The 27164-nt window shown below is 41.5% G+C and overlaps 1 protein-coding gene across 1 annotated transcript in view; it reads left to right on the top strand.

Annotated features, from left to right (window-relative positions):
* The window catches only part of DESI2 (desumoylating isopeptidase 2), a 29480-nt gene extending 2771 nt beyond the window's left edge, over positions 1–26709 (top strand). Inside the window, exons 2-5 of the mRNA XM_090263425.1 lie at positions 18776–18848; positions 20871–20964; positions 22584–22725; positions 24998–26709. Coding sequence (XP_090119551.1) covers positions 18776–18848; positions 20871–20964; positions 22584–22725; positions 24998–25231 — 543 coding nt within the window. The 3' untranslated portion in view covers positions 25232–26709. The remainder of the gene's footprint in view (positions 1–18775; positions 18849–20870; positions 20965–22583; positions 22726–24997) is intronic.
* The last annotated feature ends 455 nt before the right edge of the window (positions 26710–27164 follow it).

Genomic DNA, 27164 nt, shown 5'->3' with positions numbered 1-27164 from the left:
AAAAACAAAATCTTTTTTTAAAAAAGACAAAAATTGAGAGTTTCATTAGAACTTTACTTAGTTTGGGGCTGGAATGTAGGGTTGGGGGAGTCTGAGCCAAAACTTAAAAGTTTTTGTGGTGGGGAGCAGCATAATCAGAGTTGCGTTTTAGAATTAAGACCAGTGGGTTGAGGTACAAATTTGTATCTGTTATACTCATTTTGCTCAGGTCAGTATTGGCTTTTGAAACATTTTTGCTTGATGGCAAGAGCATGTTACTTTTATCTTTGGTAATACCTCGCGTTCATCACGGATGCTCTCGGCGAGGACTGCCGTGGCCTGTGCCGCCGAGTACATCAGCTGTCTGTCTAGTCCTAACTTTGTAGGCACGCGCTAATAATCACTGTTTATAGGGACCTCTTGCCACACATCCTGTGTGTCCTGGCTATGAGACCGTCACCTACCCCTGTTCACTGGGTTGGGAGCTGCTGGTCACGTCTTGTGCCATACATACAGAATCATTGTATCAGGGTCACCTGTATTAACTTCTCGTGGAGGAATAGTACAGTCCTCATAAGGTTACCTAATCTTACACCGCGCTGCTAAATTATTGCTTGCCGCCTTCTTAGTGATTATGTTTCTCTTTGTACTGTGGGTTAGTCTGCCACCAATAAAACTTGTCCTGGAGTTATTTTCTGAGTCTTGGGAATGAGGTTATTCATGTATTCCTAATTGGCCTGCATAGTAAAGCAAGTGATTCAGATTAATTTCAGTGGCTGGGACAGTCTCTGGTGGTGTCATTCTAGCACAAGGTCTTCATTTGTCATAGTTCCAGATCACAGTAGTCCCTCTCTATATCACGGTTCACTTATCGCAGCCTCACTGTATCACAGGATTTTTAAAAAATATTATATTTAATTATCACAGATTTTTCACTATATCACGGGATTTTGCAGTACTGTATACATATGTTAAAGTTACGTAGGTTTAAGAACATAAGTAGTGTTTATAAAAGTGTGGAAAAGGTTAATGAGGGAGTGGGAAAGGTTAATAAGGGACTGGAAACAGTTTATAAGTGTGTGGGAAGGGTTTATAAAGCCTTAAAATATATATAAATACTAAAATAAATGTAAGATTCCTACTGCACAGATTCTCACCTATCGTGGGGGGTCTAGAATGTAATACCTGCAATAAGTGAGGGAATACAGTATGTGCTTTTCAGATTTCCTTGACTACTCATGAATTTTTATAAGATAAAAATGTACAGTAGTGTGATAATGTTTGTAGATTCATTCTATAGAATTTCTCTTTTCTACTTTTAAATAGTATCTATATATCTTAGACTCTTAATAACAAGAAACACCTTCTAGAACTCTTCAAACAGGGAAACTTCTGTCTGGACTCCGTTCTTCTGACACCAGCCCCCGCATCTCCATTAGACTCTTCCCAGAGGCTGGGAGCTCGTGCAGGCGTGAGAGGGTCTGACCCCCACCCCAGCAGATCTAAGCCAGACTTTCTGCGTGTGTTCCAGACTCAGCTGCTTATACTCTTCACCTAAATGACTCCCTGGTATCTCTGCAGCACTGTGCGCAGGAACAAACTGCCTCTCCTCCTTTCCCCACCTGAGAGTCTTCTGTTTTACCCCATCCAACAGCCACCCCCCCCCAACCTCTCCTTTGTAATTTTTGCTTGATAACTAGCACCTTGTACGTAGTTTCCCAAGCGAGAACCATGGGAGTAAAACTGGATTCCTCTTTCTTGCAAACCTTTCGTAATCGGTTAAGTTACCAGGCCCCGTCTCTTTGTTTTGGTTTGGTTGACTGTCTGAAAGTAACGGGGAGCTTGATGATCAGCGGCTGAAGCTGGAAGGGTACTGAAGACCACAACAGACAGACCCCGGGTGGGTTCCACTCAGCTGGGTCACAAAGGACCAAGGCTCTCCATCCTTCTACTCTGCTGCCCTCGCACATTGGCTTCTGTTCTTAGTTGTGTCCTCAGCATTGCCACATGACTGTCACAGCACCAACTGTAGTGTCTTCGTTCAGCAGGACATGAAGGGGGACAGGTGAGTGTGGCCTTTCTCCTTCGCACAGAAAGAAGAGGCTCTGCCAGGGCCCCCTCCCTTCCCCAGGAGACTGCCCACAGCGGCCTTCCAGGTCACTGTGATGAAGCTGAGAGCGGTACCTGGCTCCGCCAGCCCCTGGTGAGCTGTGGGTAAGGAAGGCAGGGAGGTAGAAATGGCAGCAAACTGGGGACCTGCAGTGTCTGTCACATACCTTTTTTTCTGAGGATTCTTTAAATCGGTTACCGTATTCCTCATTTCTACTGTTGTTTCTCAAGTTCAAGCCTTCATTATGTGTTTGCGTAACATAAAAGCCTTTCTATTAGTTTCATTTTCTGGTAGGACTTCAGTTTAATCCATCTTCCCTTTTGTTACCAAAGGAATCTTTCTGAATCATAAATGATTGTACAGGATAAAGTCTAATGCCCGTTATGATGTCACCCCTACCTGACTGTTAAAGGCACACCTCATACCAGCCCCCCACTCCTTCCCACCCCACCCCAACTGACACACTTGATGCTCACATGGTAAGAATTTTTAGTTATCTGAGCAGCCTGTACTATACTGGTAAGCGCCTCAGTATCTTTGAACATGCTAGTCCTGCTTCTGAAATGTCCTATTTAAAAAAAAGATGAGCGTGACCTTCGACTTACGGCTGTAGCTTACCCCTTCCTCGTCGGACTTGGGTGACCTCTGTGTCCTCGTTGTGCTTTCTGCCTGTCTCAGTTACGACATGTATTTGAATTCCATGCATGCCACTAGACTGAGTCCCTCGAGAGCATCATCCTGTCACCAGTGTCTCCAACAGGGCCTGTCACTCTCAGGTGCTTTGTAAGTAAATATTTACCAGAATGGGATTTTAACTAGGCAGTTTTATCAGGAAAGGTAGCAGTACTTAAATAGCATGACATGGTCATCTGATCCCACTTCTTTTTGTGCCAAATGTCTATTTCACTATTTTTTTCTTTGAACTTTTACTTAGTGCCCTGCTGGATTTTAGCGTTTGTTATTGGAATAGGGTGACCAGATGAGAGGGTGAGGATCATGGGAATGAGATAGAAAATATATCAAATAGTTTTCTTTTTCATAGTTTCTTTGTTTTTTTAAGCACCATGGACTCGATGGAGGAAATGTTTAATCTGTTTATTTTTTGAAGTTGGATCTTAGTCACTCTTTGGAGCATAATCTTTCTGAAAACATTGTCAGTTCCTGAATTTTAACATAGATTGACTCGTTAATAGAAACTACTTTTAATTTTCTTGTACTGAGTATGCATCTTGGGCCAGTGCCACTTCTACCACTTGACATACAAACAGTGTCACACGAGTCCAGCTAAAATAAAAAGAGGACAATCACAAGTCTGTCCTCCTACATTACCCCTGGCAGTGTCTTTCTTTCTTTTTTTTTTTTTTTTTGGTTTCGTTTACATGAGAGAAGAATTCAATCTCTGTGTATTTGTGTTCCATTGCTGCAGTAACAAATTGCCAAAAACTTAGCCAATCTATTATCTCATACTTCTGTAGGTCAGAGTCCAGGTGGGCCGTGCCGTTGCTCTGCTCCAGGTCGCGGGCTGAAATGACAGCGTCAGCCAGCCTGGGCTGCAGGGCAAACCCGCCGCCAGGGCCATTCAGACTTAGAGAGTTCGGTTGCTCGCAGTGTAAAGCAGAGGTCCCATTCCTCGCTGGCTGTCAGTGGGGACCCTCTCCCAGCTGCCTCAGGTTTATTGCATTTCTCATCTGTGCTCCCCACCTTCAAACCAGCAAAAGTGCATTGGGTCCTTCTCCCTGTTAAGGTACGTCTGCCCTCTCCGTCTGTCACATCAGTTCTACCCCCATCCGGAGAAAGTTCTCTTCTTTTAACGGCTCATGTAATGAGATGGGACCCACGAGGGTATTCCAGGATAATCCCCCTATCTTAAGGTCTCTAATTTTAATTACAGACAGAAAGTCCCTTTGCACACCACAAAGTGTTCACAGGCTGTGGAGTCATTCTGCCTACCACACCGTCTATGAAAGGTATTTTATAAACTCACATATGTTCAGCGTCCCCTTTTAGCAGTCCCTTGGCATGGCATGGAAAAAATATTAACTTTAAAATGGAAAACTTGAAGTACTCAAAATATAAAGTGTGGAAACCTTTTGATTGGCAAATACGCAGATGTTATAGTCCAAGCATGTTGGTGACTACGGGCCCTTCGGCCTGCAGTGGCGTAGTGTCTGCTTGTTCCAAGGTCACACTTATGATGATGGATAAAGTTAACAATATAGAATTTTTTTAAAGATTTTATTTATTTATTTTTAGAGAGAGGAGAATCAAGGGAGAAAAAGAGAGAAACATCAATGTGTGGTTGCCTCTCATGCGCCCCCAACTGGGGGCCTGGCCTGCAACCCAGGCATGTGTCCTGACTGGGAATTGAACCAGTGACCCTTTGGTTTGTAGGCTGGCGCTCAATCCACCGAGCAACCCAGCCAAGGTACAAAATAGAATTTAATGGAACTATTTAGTTGCTGCGTCTTGCACCTTTATCAAATGTTTAATACAGTATTCTGATGTATTTTGATGTCTGGTGGTGGTTTCTCGTACTCTCAGAATTTTCTTTATCTCACATTCATTTTTCAAGTAAAATTTAGAATCAATTTTTAAAAAAACTCACTGCAATTTTAAGTGTAATGCTATTAAGTTTATGAATAATTTGGGGGGCAAATGGATAGATTTACAATATTGAGTCTTCTCATAATAAGAGCTATAGTTTTTGAGTGACTTCTATATGCCAGCCATTGCACTAAGCCTTTCCTTTATATTATTGTCCCTTTTGAAGATGATGGAACTGAGGCTTTGGTTGAAGAACCTGCTCAGAATCATGTCGTAACTGGCAGAGCTCTGACACTCAAGTCTGTGCCTTTCCCGAGCACATCAGAGTTCTCCTTCTCCTCCCATGCCCGGAACGTGCTGTTTCTCTATTTGTCCTGATCTTACACCCCTCTCTAAACTAACTGTCACTCTGCTCACTGGAACTCAGGATGGGCAGTGAGGAAAAACATCCCCTACTTCCGTGAACATTTCTGTGACAATCCTGTGTGTCAGCCTGACTAAGCCAAGCTCAGGTTTTAGTCGAACATCAGTGTAGATGTTGCTGTGAAGGTAGTTTTTCGATAACATTTAAACCGGTACACTTGGAGTAAAGCAAGTTACCCTCCATAATGTGGGCAGCCTCACCCAACCAGCTGAGCTCCTTAAGAGGAAAGACTGAGGTCCCCTAAGGAAGAAGAAATTGTGCCTGCACGTGAGGGGCATCATCACCTCTTCTGGGTCTCCATCCTGCCAGGCTGCCACTCCCCACAACCATGGGAGACAGGTTCCGTTATCGCCCCCTTCCGCGTGGCCCCATCTGAGCCACATCCTGTGGCCTGTCATCGGAATCATTCCCTCTGTCACACTTGTCTGGGATCCTAGTAAAACTGAACTTGCCCTGCGCTCTGCACCTCAGAAGCTGAATGCCTCCAGAGAGAACTACAACTATACTGACTAATCTCACTTGAAATCGTGACTACAAATCCCCAGAGGTCCCTAAATGCACTCCAGCAATGCTTCCTTGTTTTTCTGGTCACCTGACCTTCCCGGTCTCCAAGACCTTACTCTCAGCCGATGACCTCACTGCTCCTTTCACCTAAAGGGCGGGAGCAGGGGACTGAGGGGCGTCCTCCCGTTCCCCCACCACCGCTGTTCTGCTGCCGTCTGTCCTCCCTCCTATTACACGGGATGGACTGAATCTCCCATGTCCTTATCTGAGGTCAAACTTTCCCTTCTGTGCTGGGTCCCATAGTCTCTCCTGTACAAGGACTTCTGTCCCAGAATTGTCACCGCTCTCTTCTGCCTCATCATTTTCCCCCTTTATTCATTCCAGTCAGTGTAGGAATCTGCTCTATTGTTATCCGGTCCTCATCTATTAAACTGAAGAAATTGAGTGGGATACTTCAGTATTAACGTAATAACCATGCTCTTCAACTTGACCATGTCTTTTTTAATCCACTTCTTTCAGAAATGTACTGTATTAGTTTTAAAAGACTAACAAATAAGCAAGTAATTACTTTTTAAAGGTTCACTGGACTCAGCTGAAGTTCCCCTGCCACATGTCATCCTGAAGCAGTTCTTTCGCCACTGTGCCGTCTTGTGCATTGCTTATAGCTTAGCCACCCATTATGTGACATTGGGCAAATGATTTGCCTGAACATCCTTAATGTGATTTACATATTTTCCAGGGACTGTTCTCGTTAATGAAAAAACAAAATAAGTGAAAGTACATTTTAGAGTGGCATCCAAAAAATGAGTTATTAATTCACTGTATATGCACATATTTCTGCTTTAACAGTAACCAAACTGTGACTGTTTACATTCTTAATGAGTTCCTATGCATAAGGGCTGTGAATTAATCATCCTGATCCCCAGTGTCTACAGAGTCCCTGACACACGGGAGGTGTGCACTCATTTTATTGAACCACAGCTGTCTGACTTGCTTTATATTTATAGCTTTGCTGGTAAGTAAACATTTAAAATGAGATTTATTGTCTAACCAGTATGCTGTACACCTGAACCTAATACAAAATGATATTGAATGTAAACTGTAATTGAAAAACAAATTTTAATTAAAAAATAAATAAGATTTAAACTGAGACACAGGGGACCCTTTTAGCACAGTATTTCTGTTTTATCATGGACCAACCAAGGAATACATTTTATATCAGACCCATTAAACACACGTAACTGAAACCAAATATTAAGGAAAGACCTTCCTTTGTGTCATGTCCTCTGATTGGTTTGATTTTGTTATTTTTTGTTCACTTAAAATGATGCTGGTTCACTTAAAATCACTGAGATGATTTCACAGTCCCCTAAGGGGTTGCAGCCTGCATTTTAAAAGACACCTCTCAGGAAAGCTTCATGACAATAGGAACCTCAGACTTCTGGTCGAGATGGAAGTGTAGAGAGACATACTTCACCCCCTTCCGCAACCATAAGAAGGATCACAAGTAACCTCTAAACAAAAAACACCCAGAACTGTCAGAAAATTGAACTGTATGGAAGTTCGACAACCAAGGATTTAAAGAAGCCACATTCATCCAGATGGGTGGGAGGGGCAGAGAGGAGGGGCAGCAGTGGTGGCAGCCTGTGGAGCAGCGGTCCCACATTCACGTGTGGGGAGGGAAACCTTGGAAGTGAGCAATCCCAGTCCCAAGTTAGACCACACAGCCCAGGGTTCCAGCACCGGGAAAATAAAGCCTCATAGCTCTGGCTGTCAAAACCAGTGGGGGTTGTGGCAGCAGAAGAAACTGCCAGTCTTTCAGAAGAGTCCGTTTAGAGGGCCCCCACAGTCCTAGAATGTCCACAACCACACCCACTCTGGGAACCACCACCCGGGCAACAGATAGAAGGGCTCCAGTCAGGGAGCGAAGTGACTGGAAACTGGATAAGTGCTGAGCAAGCCTCCAGTCAGCTAGGTAGCAGCATTGTCCCCTCTCCAAGTCCTCCCCCACATACAGAGCCACAAAGTGGTGAAGCAGGTTGCCCCACCCTGGTGAACACCTGCAGCTCCACCCCATACAACTTAACAGGTACCCTAAGTCAGGGAGTGAAAGCAGCTCTACCTAATACACAGAAACAAACACAGGGAGGCTGCCAAATTGAGGAGACAAAGAAATATGGCCCAAATGCAAGAACAGAACAAAACCCTAGAAAAACTAAATGAAATGGGGATAGCAAACCTATCAAATACATAGTTCAAAATACTAGTGATAAGGATGCTCAGAGAACTCACTGAGTATGGCAAAAACATAAGGGAAGAAATGAAGACTATGCTAAGAGAAATGAAAGAAAATCCACAGGAAACCAACAGTGAAGGGAAGGAAACCAGGGTTCAGATCAATGATTTGGAATATAAGGAAGAAATAAACATTCAACCAGGACAGAAAGAAGAAACAAGAATGCAAAAAACAAGAGAAGACGATGACTCTGGGACATCTCCAAAAGTGCCAACATCTGAATCACAGGGATGCCAGAAGGAGAAGAGGAAGAGCAAGAAATTGAAAACTTACTTGAAAAAATAATGAAAGAAAACCTTCCCAAATTTGATGAAAGAAATAGACATACAAGTCCTGGAAGCACAGAGTTCCAAACAAGTTGGACCCAAAGAGGACCACACCAAGACACATCATAATTAAAATTTGAAAGGTTGAAGATAAAGAATCTTAAAAGCAGAGTTACTTACAAAGGAGTTCCCATAAGACTATCAGCTGATTTCTCAGAAGAAACTTTGAAGGCAAAAAGGGGCTGGCAAGAAGTATTCACAGTGATGAAAATCAAGGACCTACAACCTAGATTATTCTGTCCAGCAAAGCTATCATTTAGAATGGAAAGGCAGATAAAGTGCTTCCCAGACAAGGTAAAGCTAAAAAAGTTCATCATCACCAAGCCCTTACGTGAAATTTTAAAGGGACTTATTTAAGAAAAAGAAGAATATCAAAACCATGAACATTAAAATGACAACAGGCTCACAACTATCAACAAATAAATCTAAAAAACAACCAAAAAAAAAAAAAAAAATAACTAAGCAAACAACCAGAACAGGAACAGAATCATAGGTACAGAGATCATTTAGAGGGTTATCGGGGAGAGGGTGAACGGAGGAAAAGGTACAGGGACTAAGAAGCATAATTGGTAGGTACACACTAGACAGGGGGATGTTAAGAATAATATAGGAAAGGGTGAAGCCAAAGAATTTACATGCATGACCCATGGACATGAACTGAGGTGGGTATTGCTGGAGGGAAGGAGGTACCAGGTGGAAGGAGGGCAAAGGGAGAAAAATTGGGACAACTGTAATAGCATAATCAATAAAATATACTTTAAAAAAAAAACCAAGGGCCCGAGGGCCCGATGCACTAACTGCTTGTGACCTAGCCCATGCTAGACTGCTCTCTGGTACCTGTGACAATTGGTCCCCAGTGCTTGTGTGAGCAGGGTTTACCTCTTCACCTCATCAGGAACTAGAATTCAATCATCTGCAGTTGAAAAAATAAACAAACAGGAACTTCATGTTCACGTCTGTATTGCTAGTGCTTGGCACATAGTAGGTGTGCAATAAGTGTTTCTGGACTGAGTGAAAGAATGGAAAGGCTCTCTTCCATAGGTCACAATTAAGAACAATACAAAGGAAAAACATGGCAAACTCTTTGCTACATTTCAGTGTATCAAGCATTTGAGTGCTCTACTAGGAATAATATGCCCTAAGCGTCACGGAGGACGTAGGATTCAGTAAGGCTCAGTCTCAGACCTCATACCGTTTAGAGCCCAGTCCAAGGGCACAGTCAAGTACAAGCAGGCTTTGAAAGAAGTTTCACAATTTTACCAAAATACTTGACAACAGCCATAGACAGATAAAGTTAAGTGCTGCTGGGGGAGATTTTCTGGCATGGGTGTGGCTACAGGACCAGGAAGTGGTGATGTACCATGCCTCACGTATTTCTCACCATTAGTAGAGCCAGACTGGGTTATATAAAATATTCAAGGGGTAGTTGGTTCCTGTTGACCCATTCTTTGTATCTTGTTGTGGGTCCTAAAAATTAAGTTTTCCGCCAAGCACAATAATTTGTTTTTGGAAATTAGTTTGCCCGGTAGATAAAAGAGGAGGAAGCTTTAGCTTTGTACAAAATACGTAGTGCACCACATTTTCTTTGGTTTTAAGTTACCATGTAAGTACATAGTTTTGTGTACTTGCACTCTTGAGTTCAGGACAGCCCAGGAGCTTTTAAGACTTACAGCCCTTAAGTAAGCCAGCCTTGGGCTAACTTTAACATCTGTCATCAAAACTGGGACTTGAGCCGAAAAGAGGGCACGGGCTGAAGAGTTATGCCGAAGCAGGTGTATGTAGGGACTTGTCCCGGTGCACCGAAAAGGATGGCTGCCCTAGCTTTAGTGTTTGGCTACATTGTCTTGAAAAGAAAGAAAAAGAAACTTTATAGAACATTTACAAAACTTGAAACACTACTAACTAAAAAATTACTGGCAAATCTTTTGTAATCAGGAGAGATTATGTACAAAGATTGAAAGTATAATCAACGTATAAAGAGCATTGTAATGATAATGTTTTTGTTACATAAATTTTTTCTAAGATCTAGAGAGGTATGTTTATTTTAGATAATAATCTCTAATGGTGGAAAAAATCAAACATTTTCTTAAAAATACTAATAATGGAATAGGATCTATTCTTACAGTGTAAAGCAAGTTAACAGACAGCCCTGGGTGTTTGTGATTTCATCTAAAAAGGATACAAGAATATCTCAGTTCATTCAATGGGGTTTTTTTGACTGCTTTATGACTGGCCCAATCCTAAGACACCATAGGTAGCATTTTAATATGGTTTACTATTAAATAGCATTTGCTGTAGGATTACCTGGGACTCAGCCCATTGGTACCAAAAAGACCTCATAGGGTCATTTAACAGTGCGAACGTCAAAGACAGTTTTATATGCAATGGCGCTGTAGTGACTGTCCCACGATCTTCACTACTTACAGTTTATTTTGGATTTTTAATTCAATAATCAAAACGCCTTCTCTGTCCTGAGCACCTTTTTATGGCAGTTAAGTAAGACACTTGCTTTAATCCCCGTGAACGCTGGTTCTGGTTTTTTAGAGGAAACAGTCATACTTCATATTTACTCACATCATTCAGTACTACCTTCTGAGGAAGTCAGGCCCACACCCCAAGTGGTTATATTAAGTGTTTTAAGTTCCAGACTCGAGAGAGAACATTTATCATTTTGTTGCTCGCAAACAGGAAGCATAAAATATTATTAATAAGGCAAATCACTGACTAAAATGAAGTTTAATGAACATTCTCTGTCAGAAGAATAGTTTAATGTTTTAATAGTTTATGACTATACTATAGCCCAGTCAGTTCTATAAACAATGCTTTAATAAACAAATATTTAGGCCATTTTATTTTGCATTGAAGTAAAACTGGGAATTGTACTTATGTAGTATTGCCTTCCCACATATTTGAAGATGATAATTTTTCTGTGACCGTTTTCTCTTGTGTTTTATTATAAACACTTTAGAAGGCTTTGAAAAGCCTTCTAAACCAGTGACACTGCTTGGTACCAGAGGAGGTGAAGTGTATGTTCATGATCTTTCCTTGAAACTCTTCTATATAGTTACCATCCCCATGGTCCTTATGAGGTCTGAGTCCAGAAGGTCCCAGCACCAGAGTGGGATGTGGTTCTCCAGCCCTCTGCGCAGGTCCCTCATGAATGTATAACCCTCCTGTAAAACCACTGCCTTTCTTACAGAGACCTTTCACTCAGATCTGTCCTTCTCAATAATATGAATAATTGCTTGTGGGAGTCTTCAAGGAGAGTCAACTCTGCCCTTGTTTGCTATTCAGTTTAGGGAGTCGCTGCTCCTGGTTATTTGACATCCACTCCCAAAGATTCTTGAGCATTCTGAGAACGAACAGAGAGCCAGAACCGATGTGCCGTGCTACTGCTGACGATTACTGTTTACTGGGGGTCGGCACTCCAGGTACTGCACACACCATTCATGCCTTCACCCGCGCAGCACCCTCTGCGGTACATACTGTTTACCTGCATTTCATAAATACAGGCAGGGTCACGTGCTTCCCAGGCCACGCAACTAAGAACACGCAACGCCAGAGTTGGAACCAAGACATTCTGGCCCCAGGACCTGAATTGGAATCAAACTTTGGAGACAGATTGGGTATCTTAAAAAGTTATCAAATATTTATGAAGAAAAGAAAACAAAGAACCACAGATTCCTGACACACAGTTCAGTGTCTTTTCCATTATAGTTGAAATGCATCAACTTGTAATGCTTGGATCAACCTTTTTTGATCCAAGCAACAATCTGAAGTATTTAAATAAAATAGAAGCAGTGTCTTTGTGACCTGCACTGCAAGAGAGGAACCTTGTGGGCTGTCCCCACTGACCCTCAGGGAGAGCTAGCCCGAGGCTAATCTGAGCAAATGACATCCTCCGGAGGGGTGGTTTGGGGAGGTGGTTGGTGAGGAGATGTTGCGGCAGCTCTGCTGTTGTTTCATGGTTTGAGAGATGCTATTTTGTGGTAGCAGCTGGCTGATGGACTGTTTCCCTTTGGAATGGCAGGAAGGGTTTCAGGACTGGAAACGAACTCAGATGAAAACATCTGCTTCCCCATAGAGTCCCGAGGGAGTACCCAGTTGTCAGCTCCGCGTAACCTTGCATACACCGCCTGGTTGAGTGGCTGTGCCCTTGTGTTCTGTGTCACTCCTGCACCAGCATGGCCTTCGTGTGAAACTGAAGGAGGGCTGGCCCCAGTGTACTTACGGGGAACTTCACTGCAGTCTCTGCAGTTTCCTTGAACCACAGTTCTTAAACTCGTCTCCCGAATACTATTTGGACCCTTACGTTTGGACCAAGCTCTGGGAATCACAGTGCAAATCAAAAGCGAAGCTTTTGGTTAAACTTGCCCTGGATTATCCATTTGTTCCAGTTATGTAATTTTAAACTTTTGGCATCTGCTCCTATTGAGACAACAAAATCAGTGAAGACACACCCAACAAAAGTTAACAGAAATCTTGCTAACATCCAGTCGTACGTAATTCAGCAGCTTGCTTTTTTTGTTTGTTTTTCATGGTTCCGTGTTCTTGGCTGTCATTTCATGTTGCATATTTATGCTGTGTTTTCTGTTAGAAACCATCCGTGTTCTACAGAAGCATGAATTTTCACCTAGCAAGTTTGAGAAGTTCTCTTGGGCTTTGTACAGAGATTTTGATCTCCAGTAATGTGCCCTGTGCAAGGTTTTACAGTAGCAAGTCATTTAAGTAAATGACAAGGAACGGAAACCAAGATAAGAAGCAGCGAGAAACACTTAATTTCTAAAATCTTAAACTGTGAGAGAGGAAAGCAATTACTTTAGCATGAATAGCAACAGCAAATCGTTGTAGGGGGTTTCACAACCGAAATCATTCAGTAAAAGGCTTAGTCCTCATATACTTCTGTTTGGTTTTGTGTACAGGTATCTCATTAAATCCCCACTTACAATAGGCATGATCCATATTGTCTTCGTAGCCTGGCAGGACTCAGAGGCAGAAGGACTGGATAAGGCACGCTGACCTTGAATTAAACGCCTGTCTTCCGTAGGCAGCTTGCCCAGTTTTTAAAGCTGGAGCTTCCAGGCGTGTTTGCTAATTATAGAGCTAGGAAGCCCTCGCAGGAGCAGAAACATTTGGAGGGCATCTCTGACGGGCTCTCCTTGGAGGCTTCCCTCTTTTCTTCTGCATCCACTCAGGGGGAAAACCCACACCAAAGGAAAGCATCTAATGCACTTCATAATTTCATCAGTGATGTGTTGTTGTTACATGTGAAGAGGTGGCTGACCAGAATGCATATATTAAGAGCTGTGGGGTTCTTTTGTTGGTTTTTTTTTTTTTTTTTTTTTTTTCTGTTCTTAATGTGTTGTTTTTTAGCCTGTTTTCCACATGTTTTTGGAAGCAGCTGTCTGTAAGTTGAGAAATAACCTATTTAAAGATTTTTGATTAGGGATTAGAGTTCAGGAACTAATTGGACCATCTTTTTCTTTTGTATTATTAGAAAAGGACACTTTATAGTGTCCTTGGAAGCACAAAATGTTTCATTTTTTATTTTTTCTAGTTTATTTTTTCTTTTGTTGCTTGTGCTTTTGGCATCACAACTAAGGAATCAGTGCCTAATAGAACATGAAGATACACTTGTTTTCTTCTTAGCATTGTGTAGTTTTAGATCTTACGTTGACCCATTTTGAGTTAATTTGTATATGTGGTATGAAGGAGGAGTCCCATTCATTCATTTGCATGGATGTCCAGTCATCCCAGTTCTGTTTCTTAAAGAGACCATTTCCTTCCTCCACTGAACTGTGTTGGCACCCTTGTTAAAGATCAATTAACCATAAATATAAGGGTTTGTTTTCTGAAGTGAATTCTATTCTGTTCCTCTGTATGTCTGTCTGTATGTGTGTCTGTATGCCAGTTACACAGTTTTGATTACTGTAGCTCTTTACTGAGTTTTGAAATCAGGAAGTGTGGCTCTTCCAGTTTTTTCAAGATTGTTTGGCAATCACAAGTCTTCTGAATTTCTAGCATTGACCTGTGAATTTCTGCAAAAAGGGCATTTGGGATTTTAATGAAGATTTGAGGAGTATTGTCATCCTAACAGTATTAGATATTCTAATCTGTGAGCATGGAATGTGTTTCCTTTTATTTAGTCTTCATTTTCTTTCAATGATGTTTTATTGTTTTTAGATACAAAGTTATGTGGTTGTCTTACTAAATGTATTCCCTAAATAACTGTAAATGGAATAGTTTCTTAATTTTATTTTTTAAAAGATTTTATTTATTTTTAGAGAGAGGGGAAGGGAGGGAGAAAGAGAGGGAAAGAAACATCAGTGTATGGTTGCCTCTGACTTGCCCCCAACTGGGGACTTGGCCTGCAACCCAGGCATGTGCCCTGACTGGGAATTGAACCAGCAACCCTTTGGTTCACAGGTTGGCACTCAATCCACTGAGCCACTCTGGCCAGGGCTAATTTCATTCTTATGTTGTTCATTGCTGGTATATAGAAACATAGTTAATGTTTGTGTATTAATCTTACAACCTGTAACCTGGCTGGATTTATTAGTTTTTTTTAGGGAGATCCTTATGATTTTCTATATACAAGATCATGTCATCTGCAAATAGAGATAATTTTACTTCTTTTCTAGTCTAGGTGTCTTTTATTTATTTATTTTCTCTAATTGTGCTGGCTAGAATTTTCAGTACAGTGTTTCATAGAAGTGGCAAGAACGGACATCCTTGTTTTGCTCCTGATCTTAAAGTGGAAGCATTAAATCTCTCACCATTAATATGCTATTAGCTGTTTTTCATAGATGCCCTTCATCAGGCTGGAAAGTTGCCTTTCATTCCTGTGCTGTTGAGTGTTTTTATCGTGAAAGAGTGCTGGATTTTGTCAAATGCTCTTCTATATCTAATGAGATGATTTTGTCCTTTTCTATTGGTATAGTATATTAATTGATTTTTCAGATATTAAAACCTTTCATTCCTAGGATAAATCCCATTTTCTGTGGTGTTTAATCTATTTTATATATTTCTGAGTTCAGTTTACTAGTATTTTGTTGAGAATTTTTTTTTTTTTTTCTGTGTGCTTGCCTCTCATTCGCGCCCCCAGCTGGGGACCTGACGTGCAACCTAGTAATGTACCCTAGCTGGGAATCGAACCAGCGACACTGGGCTCGCAGGCCGATACTCAATCCACTGAGCCACAGCAGCCAGGGCCTGTTGAGAATTTTTGAGTCTGTATCCATAAGAGATATTTATCTTTTTCTTGTGGTGTCTGTTTTTTATCAAGTTAATTCTGGCCTCAGAATGAGTTGGGAAGTGTTCCCTTTTCTGTCTTCTGGAACATTTGTGAGGAATTTCATTGATTCTTATTTAAATGTTTGGTAGAATTCACCAGAATCATCTGGTCATAGCCTTTTTTCTGTGTGGGTGGTTTTTACGTGACTAATTCATTCTCTCTTCTCGTTCTCATTCACTACAAATCTGTTCAGATTCCTGTCTTCTTGGGTCAGTTTTGGAAGCTTGTGTCTTTGGGTGAAGTTGTCCATTCCATCTCATTATCTAATTTGTTGGTATACAGTTGTTCACAGTGTTACTTATAATTCTTTTTATTTGTGTAAGTAGATATATTTATTCATAGATTTCTAACTAGTAAAGAGTTACTTTAATCTCTTGAAGAAATTAGCCCTTAAATTGAGGGGTCATTTTAGGGATAAGAATACAGAAACAGAAAAGCAAAAAATTGAGTCCCTTATTGTTACTGCTAAGAAGTGAGTAAGCCACATCGACATTAATTCCTGCCTGGCACAGAATATTGAGGCAGAGCCTTGGGACAAGAACTAATAATGTCAGAAGTGGCTAACCTTCCGCCCTGAACACTGTCTAAAGAACTGTCTCTGGGTTAAGAAATCCTTTTGCTCTCAACTTGTGGGCTTCCTATAACCTTGAGCAAAAGCACCTGACCCAGTGGTCCACCTCTCCACCTGAGAGTGGGGATGACACCACCACCTGCAGAACCATCAGGTGTTAATTTTTCGTTGTTGTGTCTGAGAGGTTCCTTAGAGACCTTATGTAGGTCAGCTCTCACTGTTCTGACCGCCAAAGGGCTGACCAGATCTGGAGGTTGTACATTTTTCCCTTACTTTTAAGTTTCTGTTTACATTTACAGACGTCCCAATTTATAAAATATGTTAAAACACGCCCTTTAGTTTTTTAGAATGTAGAAATCTTTACTGCTGGAGAATTTCAAACTTAACTCCTACGACGTGCGGGAGTCCTAAACCTGAAATCCCTAAGCATGGGAGAGATCCTTTTTATTTGTGATAGTGTAGGAACAAGAGCTTTCTCAGGTGAGGGTCCCCAGTCTGGCAAGGGCATTCCCGTCCTCACCCTGTTTTTACCCTTTGGCCAAAAGTCACTGTTCGTGTATAATTTTTCTTTCTCGTGAAAACCTTTCTATTTCTTAGTAAAACATTTAGGTTCCCATTATAGACATTTATCATAAAAGTACTTTGGGGAGGCTACTTACTGCTCAACTGAAAGATAAATTGCTAAAATTAAGTGATATGAGACATTCAGTGGAAATAAATGTTCAATTTACTAAGAGTTTAAAACATTGTAGCCAGTGTTGTAGGTACTGTAGACGAACCATTATGTATACATGTCTTTTTGGAAAATATTCTATATTTTGAAAGAGGCTGATGTGTAAAAAGAGAAAAGGTCAATAAAATGGAACTGTCAACGTCCAGAACAAAACCATTTTTTAAAGCCTGCTGAGCTGTCATTAAGGAGATCAGCAGTGTGCTGGCCGAATGATTGGCTGCAGACACTATAAACAATGGGATTTCTCAAGTGGAAAAGGCAATTTAAGTCCTAGAAGGCGGCTGCCAAGGGTACTACTCACTGGGAGAAGACCAGCGGAATGTCGATCACCTTGCATTTCCTGCCCTCTGGAAACCGGGAGAAAGTAGCAGGACAGCAAGAAACTTGGCGTCTCTTCTGTTGAAAGGAGGCAAGGACTGCATCGTTCTCTTTAGCCCTCCTTTTTTTGGAAAATGTTCAAACCTAAAAAAGAAGGTGTAAGAAGAGTGCAATCTGTGTACTTTCACGTGGGTTCAGCAGTGAAGAGCATACTTGCTTCCTCGTACCCCGTCCTACACCAACTTCAGGCTTGTGGCAGTGCGGGGGCCACGCAGAATGAGGTGGAGGGGAGACGTGTGTTCTTACACTAATCTCTGGAATACGTGTAACAGAGTTTCTCTGCGGGTTACCTTTTGATCTTGTTTATGCAGTTTTTACACAATGAAAAATTGTAAATGTTCGTGTTGAATATCTTGTTTTCCTCTAAAATTCTAGGTTTTGCTTTGATTGGCTCTTCCCATCTTTTTTTTTAATCTGTTATATTTATTCTCTGATTATTTTAGACACGCTAGGCTTTTTAGATATATGTATTTTTATGCACAATAAATTTTGTCAACTCATTTTAAATTATCCCTTATCATTGATTTTAAAAACCACCTTTATCATATACGAGATTCCTATATATACAAGGATCTATTTCTGTAACAGTATTCTATTTTAATGAATATTTTCATATCTAGATGAGAGAATACCTTGTTATTTTTCAAATATTGTTTATTATTTCTTAATTTTTCTTCTAGGTGTATTTTAGCGGGGGAGAGTCAGCTTTATCTATTTATGCTTTCCCGGGGGTGTAGAGAGTGAATTTTCCCAGGTCTGGGAGAAACTGGCTAGGGGTTTGAAGCCAAGGTTAAAACTTGAAAAATTAGAGACCTGGGAGAAATTGATACATTTGTAACACTGTTAAGTTTACCCAAGTGTTTGTTTAATACCCTTTCAACTCATTTCCTTTCTTCCAGGTATAATAAGCCTCTGCAGCCCACCCTTTTTAGCAAGGCCTGTGTGCCTCTTCCTCCCTCTTCCTGGCCTTTCTGCCTGTTCCCCTCCAGCCCCAGGATTTCTATCGGGAAATCTTATTTGTCCTAAAAAGCCCGGTTTAGTTTAGACATTACCTTTTCTGGGAAGTTTCATTTTTTTCATGCCAATGATAAGATTCTTCTAACCTTTGTACCTCGTATTACTTACTCTATATTATCATTATCAAACTCTGAGCTGAATCACAACCTATGTGGCAAAATGTCTTTTTTAAACATTTTTGAAAAAGAAAAAAAAATCCCTGTCTTCAGGGAGCTCACCAGAGAATGAAAGGGAAAGCTTAAGATAGAAGAAAAGTAGATAGGAACGCAGATGTTAGGTGAATTTTTTTAAGTCACTAACAGAACTTTTCTGACTACTGTTTTCCAACCTGACCAGGTACAGATTTTATGATTTATGCCCTGAGCTTTAGATAGCGTGCTTGTACACAAATTGAAACACTCATTTAGACCCAGGAAGGAATTCCACTGGGGACTTGGCACAAGCAAAGGCACAGAGGATTGAATGGGTGGTAATTGAGGGAGTTTCAGAGGTGTAAGGGCAGATTTCAAGAAATGGGATTAGTATGGGGAGTAGTACTTCCTCGCAATGTGAAGTTGAGTCATAAATGAACCGATGTTCTGAATCTTTTCTTTTCTTAGTACTGGATGAACGAGTACACCTCACCCATTGGAATTGGAGTTTTTCATTCAGGAATTGAAGTATATGGCAGAGGTACGTGGACACACAATCTAAGTACACTTTCTGAAGGTTTTTTCCTTTAAAGGGGTTGCAAAATCCTAACTGTAGCTCTTCCTTTTCATTTTTTAACTGCTTCCATAACTTATTGCAGAAAAGTAGATCATCATTTTTCCATTTTTACTTAGACTATATTTTGGAAAAATGCCTCAAGTTGAATGTATTTGGGGAGAAAGTACCAAAAGTATGTGAGTGTACGTTTATTTAGTTATCTTTTATTCTAAAGACTATGCTTTAAAAAAACATTTTTCTTTTGAGATTGCTATACCATTACAGTTTTTCTCTAATATATATTGGAGTTCCTAAGAAACCTTGCACTTTGAAAAATAATATGATAAAGACAATCGTTTTTGGTTGGAGCAGGGTGGGTTCTAGAGAGAGTCAAACTTGAAATACCAATTTCCTGAGGGAATTTCAGTCATTAATTTTTGTAGGCCTACAAGTGTAGCATTCCAAAGTTAAAAAATATCACTGAGCAAATCCTGCCCTTGATTACACCTGGCTTTTTGCTGGAGAATGGTGGCCTCTGTCGTTCATTAACTCAGCTCTGCTGACGCTTTATTGCCCCTGATTACGGTGAGTGCTGGGGCCCGCACACCCAGCAGCTCTGCTGTGGGCAGCGCTCCCCCTCGTTCTGATCCCTGCTCTGGGAGGTGGTCACTCCCTCCTGGTCGAGGTGGGAGCAGCAGTGGTGTGCGTCAAACAGAGCGCACTGCCAGTTTCACCATGGTTATAACAACATATTGTTTTGAATCATAAAGTCACCCGGTAGCAGAAATGCCTTTAATTGCTTCGTCTAGGCAGGCTTTGCGACCTCTTAGAATGTGTTATTGCCATTCGCTCAGTTACCCTTGAAGGCTACACACCACATTTAGTGATTACAAAGAAAAGGTTCGTTTATGTAAATGTGTCATGTGGTGTTTCTCATGTCCCTTTTTTTATTTTTATTTTTTAATTTAAAATATTTACTTTTAGAGAGAGGGGAAGGGAGGGACAAAGAAGGAGAGAACATCAATGTGTGTGAGACATACATCAATTGGCTGTATCTCGTCCACAACCCAGGCATGTGCCCCGACTGGGAATCGAACTGGTGACTTTTCAGTTTGCAGGCCGGCACTCAGTCCACTGAGCCACACCAGCCAGGGCGTCATTTCCCTTTTTTATATTGCACATTGTTAGGTGCTTCTAGGTGTGGTGTAGCATATTAAACGTGGGCTGTAAAGACCTGCTGTACCCGCCGGGCCTGGGTGGACGTTCACTGTAGTGCAGGTGGGTCCCTCAAGCTAGAGGGTTTGCTGCGGTGCACACATGGGAGTGGGTGTACGTATCAATTTGGCAGTTTATTTTTTCATTTTAAATTTTTGTTCATTAAATTTTGAGGAGGAGAGAGACATCTATGTGTTGTTCTACTCACTTATGCATTCATTGGTTGATTCTTGTATGTGCCCTGATTGGGGATTGAACCCACAACCTTGGAGTGTTGGGACAACGCTCTAACCACCTCAGCTACCCAACCAGGGCAATTTATTTTTTTTCTTGAGTGGGGGAATGGAATTCAGTTTTTCAGGTTTGCTAATGTTTCAAAGATAAACCAGGAGTTCATCCCAGGAACCACGAAAACTCACTGTCAGTAGATATATTTTCTACAAGGTTGACATTCGATCACTCGAATTTAGAAAACGGCCAGGCACTGAGCTGGCCGCCTCCTTAGTTTGGCGGGATAGACAGGCAGAGAGACCATGTTTGCGTGTGAGCGTTCACTCCAGGAAAGACAGAGTCCGCACTGCCTTTGAGTGTCTTTCATTATTAGAGGTGTCAGGCCTTTGGCATCAGCCCTTCTGTGCAAGTAATAGCTAAATGAGATGTTTGTGAAAAATAAATAAAGTGAAAATATTTAGATGGTATCTTTATTATCCTCATCATTTATTAAAGCTAATTGAGCATTCTGGTTAAATTTTGTGTGATAAATACTAAAAATCATGAGTTTTCTCTTTTCAGAATTTGCTTATGGTGGCCATCCTTACCCCTTTTCTGGAATATTTGAAATTTCCCCAGGAAATGCTTCTGAACTAGGAGAAACATTTAAATTTAAGTAAGTAGGGAGGATAATTTTTATTACACTGTTTTAGGTGCCACAGCGTGTTTCCAGGCATACAGAATTCGCTCTGTAGGTGAACACCTAGGAAGTTCAAATGTTTCTTTAACATTGTTTTAGTTGCTGATATTTTATTTACAATCAAATCTATGTCAGTTGTTGTGTAAAGAGGGGAGTCGACCAAATAAAGTGCCTGAAATAACCTGGTCTCTTGGTTTTATTCAAGGCCCCTGTAAGCTATTCTGTGTGCCTTAAAAATGTTTTTACCTTGATATAACTCAGGTTCTGCTTTAGAAAATGTTCATATTTAATTATTGCTGCCCCCCAGTCTCCTGTTTGGGGAGAGGGGGAGGAAAGTTTTATTGCAACAAACCTAAAAGTATTATTAAAAATCTCTTCATTTTCCCCAATGAAAGGGACACTGTTTATAAATTTCAAATAAACAGTTGATTAGCTGGGAAACTATTGTTAAGGTACCTGTATTACATGTATGGATAAACCTAAAATGTGTGGATATGAGTGTATTCTGGAGCCTTATGAGTAGTAAACAGCACTGAAAATCCGAATGCTAATAATCAAATTTCCATTCCTTAATTAAGGTTTGTATTTAAAGTAATGTCTAGAACCTTAGTTTCAAGGAGCTTCCAAGAAACTTCTGGGCTTATAATTAACCTGCCAAGAATAGTGAAAAATAGTGAAATGAGGTTATAGCATCGAAATTCCTTATAGGGCTATACACATGTTTATCATGACTATGTTCATGGTTCCCTTAGCCCAGCGATTTTCACCTGGTGTGCCATGCATTTTAAAAACATGCACGACCTGACTATTGAGTCAGGGGCACTGACCTCTTTCCCCTGGATTGTCAAATGAAAAAATGACGATAGCCAACCCAGCAATAGCTATCAGATCTGCAAAAGTGTATTTTCTGGTGTGCCCCAGAATTGCAGTAATCAGTTTCTGTGTGCTGTGAAATGGGCCCGGCTGGAGATTGCTGCCTTCGCCTGTCAGTGATTTGAAGCATTTACCCACAGGGGCTCTGTATGAGCTCATCCTGAATCCACTCCTTAGGCCTCCCTTTAGTCAAGACTGTTAGATAAAAGAGTTTTCCGAGCATATTCAGCTTTCTCGGATGCCTTACTTGATCTGACTAAAATTCCACATGCTATTGAAGGATGACTTACCTTTCCAGGGGAGTTAGTGGGTGAGGGAGTTGGTTTTAGGGTGTTTTTCCCCCCAAGAGAATTTGGCCAGCCATTGATGGCCAGTGTAATTAAACAGGAATATCGGCCGCATGGAGCTGGTTTTCTAATAGTGTAAATACTTATACAACAGTTGTAGAAATAACTGATGTTGCATTTTTAATGTTAGGATATATTGTTTTATAAAGAAAATGATTTATTTTGCATTTGACCTATTGAGACATTGTGTGCTTTAAAAGCTTATTTCAGAAAAGTAGAAATTAAAATAAAGTATGTCATTGACCTTTAGCTTTACTCCAGTAACCTGCTTTGTTACATCAGGCATGATGTTCCTGGAAATAAGCAAATCTTTAACATGCATTTTATAAAGACCTAAACCTCACACAGCCATGTTTTCTCCTTCTTTTCTTTAAGAGAAGCTGTTGTTTTAGGGAGCACGGACTTCCTAGAAGATGACATAGAAAAAATTGTGGAAGAACTGGGGAAAGAATACAAAGGCAATGCCTATCATTTAATGCACAAAAACTGCAATCACTTTTCTTCAGCTTTATCTGAGGTAAATTAAATTTTATCCTGAAAGTTCTTCAAATAAATAATATTACTAGTATACTCACTGTCCCATACATTTAATTGATTCTTTTTTTTCCTGGTTCCTCATGTTGTATAAAATACAGTATTATGTATATTTCTTTCTCTTGCATAAATGACCTTCCTAAAGTTGGTGACTTTAGAGTTGAGAGTGACTACAAACGATTGTCTCTTCTTATTCTGATTCATTTTATTACCACCTGAAACTTTCACTTTAAAGAAGTTAATAATGCCTGAGAGACTTCTGCTTTCTAGCCACTCATATTTCTTTCCCTAAATTTTAGTTGCCAACTTGAATTTTTTTCCAAGCTTACTTATTAATAAGTAATTCATTTCTCCTGTCTCGAAATTTGATTCTGCTAGCTTATCACACAGGTACTCAGTTGCCTTCCCAATTCTTTAATCCCAAGCAGAAGACCAAAACTAGATCAGAATTACAGGACCTTGAAAAAGAAAATGTAAGGAAGAAAGCAAAAGATTATCAAATAAGGTCTAGAGAATTAAGCAGTGTTGAAACAGCTTCCCAGCTTCCTTACTCGGAGCAGCTGGTGGCAGCGGCAGGCGTTCCAGGAACTGGGAGCGGAAAAGAGGGCCTGAGCTGCTCTCACGGACCTGTCCGCAGGGATGCTCAGCCCCCCCGGCCCTCGGCACCTCCTCATGGCTTCCCCAGCACAGCTTGCAAACAGGGCTTGGGCGGACCTTTGCCATGCTTCTCAAAGTACGTTTCAGGGACCCTCGGCACCACATAGGAAGTTGTGAGATGCACATCGTCCGTACCCTGCTACAGATGTACCCCGAGTCAGATAGTACCACACGATCCCCGGATGCTTCCCCTGAACATAAAAGCTGGAGGAGCACCACCAGCCTTGTGGATGCACTGATAGCAGAGAGGGGGCCTGGCTGATTTCCAGGGGAGAAGGAAGTAGTTCAGAGCTCACATTTATAAGGACTGCAGAAATGGGGGGCTTGTAGTTTACGGGTCTCTCTTTTGGGCTTATCAAGTTATTGGCCCAGGGGTTGAAATGAAGTCGGCTTCTCATGGAGCACGTGGGTACATGGATATATGGAGGAAGGTAGCTTACTGAATAAAATCAGGACTTGGGAAGCAGAGTGGAGGAAATGCCTGCTCAGTAGTCAGCAGTGCCTGTTACATTGACCCGAGACTTGTAGTCACCACTTCTGTGGTAACTTTCAACTGTACACGTTTCCCTTAATGTGTCTTGGGCGTAAAATGTAATGTAACCCTTGTCTGGCTGTGTTTTTAGGGTAGACAGATGGGAACGGTATTACATAAGGTCAGTAATCATTAAAGCACAAGCCTACACCCTTATGGAGACAAATTACCCTGCTTAATTACAGGTGTCATCTCATTTACATATTAGCTCCTCTGGAGACATAAGATACTTCGAAGCCTCTTGTCTAGGTCATCAGCTAGGAAGAGAGAGATGGTACTTCCCGATCACAGGATCGTAATCTTTGACATGGTTGGAGGCAGAAAGGCCAAAGGGTCGGTGGGACACGGACTCAGTTAAGCCCAGTGTTGTCTGCGGAAGCAAAGAGGGTAACAGAGGTAAAGTTAGTCTTAAAAAAGCCCCAGTTCCTACTGTTTGAAAAAGGAGAAGCTGGGAGGGATTCCTCCTGGCCCTCATTTCTCTCTCTTTTGTCCCTAGTAGAGGCTTCAACAGAGTCACAGCGCCACCAGGTCTTATCTGGGGAGATGCTTCTTTCTGGACCAGTGTGCACTCCTTGGAAAACCTGGGTCAAGGACAGAAGCAAAAGCAATGGGGTAAAGTGAGGTCCAGGAAAAATGGGGCGATAGGGACTGGAGGGACGCAGAAAGAGTCTGCAAAAATGGAGAATTCACAGAGAGGAAAACAGCCAAGATTGACTGCTCCTGCTGCCTGGAACTTCTGTTACTCTAATGAGACCTTGGATTTACAAGAGTCTTTTCTTCCGTGTTGTTCAAAGTGAGGATCAAAGAAAGGAAGGAGCCGAGTGGAATTAGCTCAGTTTATAGATGTGAAAAGTGAGCAACTTGACAAGGTTCTTAAAAAGGAAGGAATGGAGCTGACAGGAGCAGCCCCAGGCTCCCAAGGTGGGGAGCTGCTCATTATCAGGTGCTGGAGGCCCCACCACCGAAGGCTAGGTAGCGTGCAGTGGCTTTTCTGAACCTCTCCCTGCCTCCACCCCCGCTCCCACACCTTAACCTCTCACCTAACACAACGCTCTCCCCGCTCCAGATTCTTTGTGGGAAAGAGATTCCTCGCTGGATCAATCGACTTGCCTACTTCAGCTCCTGCATCCCGTTCCTACAGAGTTGCCTCCCGAAGGAGTGGCTCACTCCCGCAGCCCTGCAGTCCAGCGTGAGCCAGGAGCTCCAGGACGAACTGGAGGAGGCGGAGGACGCCGTGGCGTCGGCTGCCATGGCCAGCGCCGCAGCGGGCCCCAGGCCCGGCCGCCACACTAAGCTATAAACGTCTCCAAAGCCACGTATTCAGAACTGTTACTGGCCGTTGAATAGCACTAGCGAGCGAGCATCCTCTGGATATTTTGTATGCGAAGATGGCTCTCCCCCAAATCCCAGTTTTTCAGCTCAGGATTATATTTGTAATCAAATCACTTGGCGCAGCAGGGAGAACTTTGTATGAAGCTGCCCTCTGGTTTTTTAACCCACTTGTAAATTTGGATTTACTTCTGTTTTATACAAGCTCTGTTAAGTTATGTTTACAGTATTTTGTATCGCTGTTTACAAATCTTGCATGGACTCCTGCCACCGTGAAAGAAGAAAATCTTGGCGTCTCCAGATATTAGGCAGGTAACCTTTGTACACTTCTGACAATTGCCAGAGTTATGGCATAAATAATAGGCACACACAAAAGTACTTAGGCACTTCTAGTCCTCCTCACCTGCTTAAGATTTGTCTTGTAGTTTGCGTTTGTTTTTGTTAAGGTTTTGGCACCAGGATGCAGAGAGGCGAAGGAGCACACACAGCCCCGAGGGCTTGGGACCTCGTTCTGCTGAGAGGCGGCCCACTCCGGGCCTGGTTCCTCTTAGCGTTCCTCCCCCTCCCACTCTGAGCAGCACAGCCCAGAGGTCCTCACCCAGCGGTTGCTGTCATTCCAAATATCCATCCACCTGCGCAGGGTGGTACGTTCTCTGTCCGTCTGGCTTTGATGCCTCTGATTCTGTAATTAAGATGTTTTTTGTTAAAGATATTCACGCTGGTAACTGACAAGTGGTTTTGCACACGTGTTGGGGGGGGCTTCATTTTTATTTTAATATACCCTGATATCCTCCCTGCACAGGATTTTATTGATGGGGTAGGAATATCCTAAATGGTAGCCTCCTGAGTAGCAGGATGAGTTGACATTCAACTGCTTTTAACTATTCAGGCTGCCTTTTATACTAGACCTTGAAAACTAGCCTAAAGTAACACTCCAAAAAGGTAATTGTTTGATATTTTAAACATTTTACAGACCATATCAGAAATGGCATGTTGCGTTTATTAGTCTGTTATGGGAGTAGTTTCACCTCATAATAGAAAGGCCAGTCTCGTTGACCTCTTGTTTAAAAATCATGTTTTTATACCTTAAAATACATATTTTTCTGTTCTCTCAAATGTATGTCTCTTATGTAACATAACTCTAAGGATGGAATTGTCACCACAGAGAAGTCCTCATTAGCAAGGAATCTGTCTGCTCAAGTCTTCTCCCAGTTTGACCCTTGGATATAAGAGTCATTACATGTCAAATTCAACTTTTCTGCCTTAAGAATGAATGTCCTACATAAAATATTGGATGCAGTGTATAAATTATCCAAGGCAGTGACTTTAGCTTTATATATATTGTTAGTTTTAAGTCATCTACTTTTATTTAAACTTCTAGATTGGATTGTTAGTGGTGTTTCTCTTTGTAAAGATACATGACTTACAGTAAACTACATTTTTAACTTTTCCATAAGCTGATTTTGATTCATTTTATCAACTTAAGCACACCTTGTTCATAGGGAGAGTAAACCTTGAGCCGTAAGTGTTGACCTGAGGAAGATGAAGCCACTGAAGCTAACTAGTGCTTTTGACTGTTCTGTTTCTGGAGAGGAAAGCCATTACAAACTGTCCTCAGTTCACCAGGGGGCAGCGCACTTGTTTTGAGAGATGTGACAGGAAGAGGAAAAAACATATGACCATTATGAAAAGTCGGCTTGGTTCAGGTCCAAAATTAGATTAGAATAAAATATGAAGAGCCTGGCAGTGGATCTGTTCACTCAAGGAAGAGTCTCATCACCAAAACCCAGGTTAGTGGGAAGTATATGATGCCATTTGCTTGGGAATTTTTTTTTTTTTTTTAATAATGCTCAAGTAGATGACAGTTTTTTCTAATTCACTCAAATACACATGATTTAAATCTG

The sequence above is a fragment of the Furipterus horrens genome, unplaced genomic scaffold, assembly GCF_987537825.1.
Source record: "Furipterus horrens unplaced genomic scaffold, mFurHor1.1.pri manual_scaffold_15, whole genome shotgun sequence".
Taxonomy (NCBI): Eukaryota; Metazoa; Chordata; class Mammalia; order Chiroptera; family Furipteridae; genus Furipterus; species Furipterus horrens.
The sequence above is the reverse complement of the archived record's forward strand: the minus strand, read 5'-3'. Positions and strand labels throughout refer to the sequence as shown.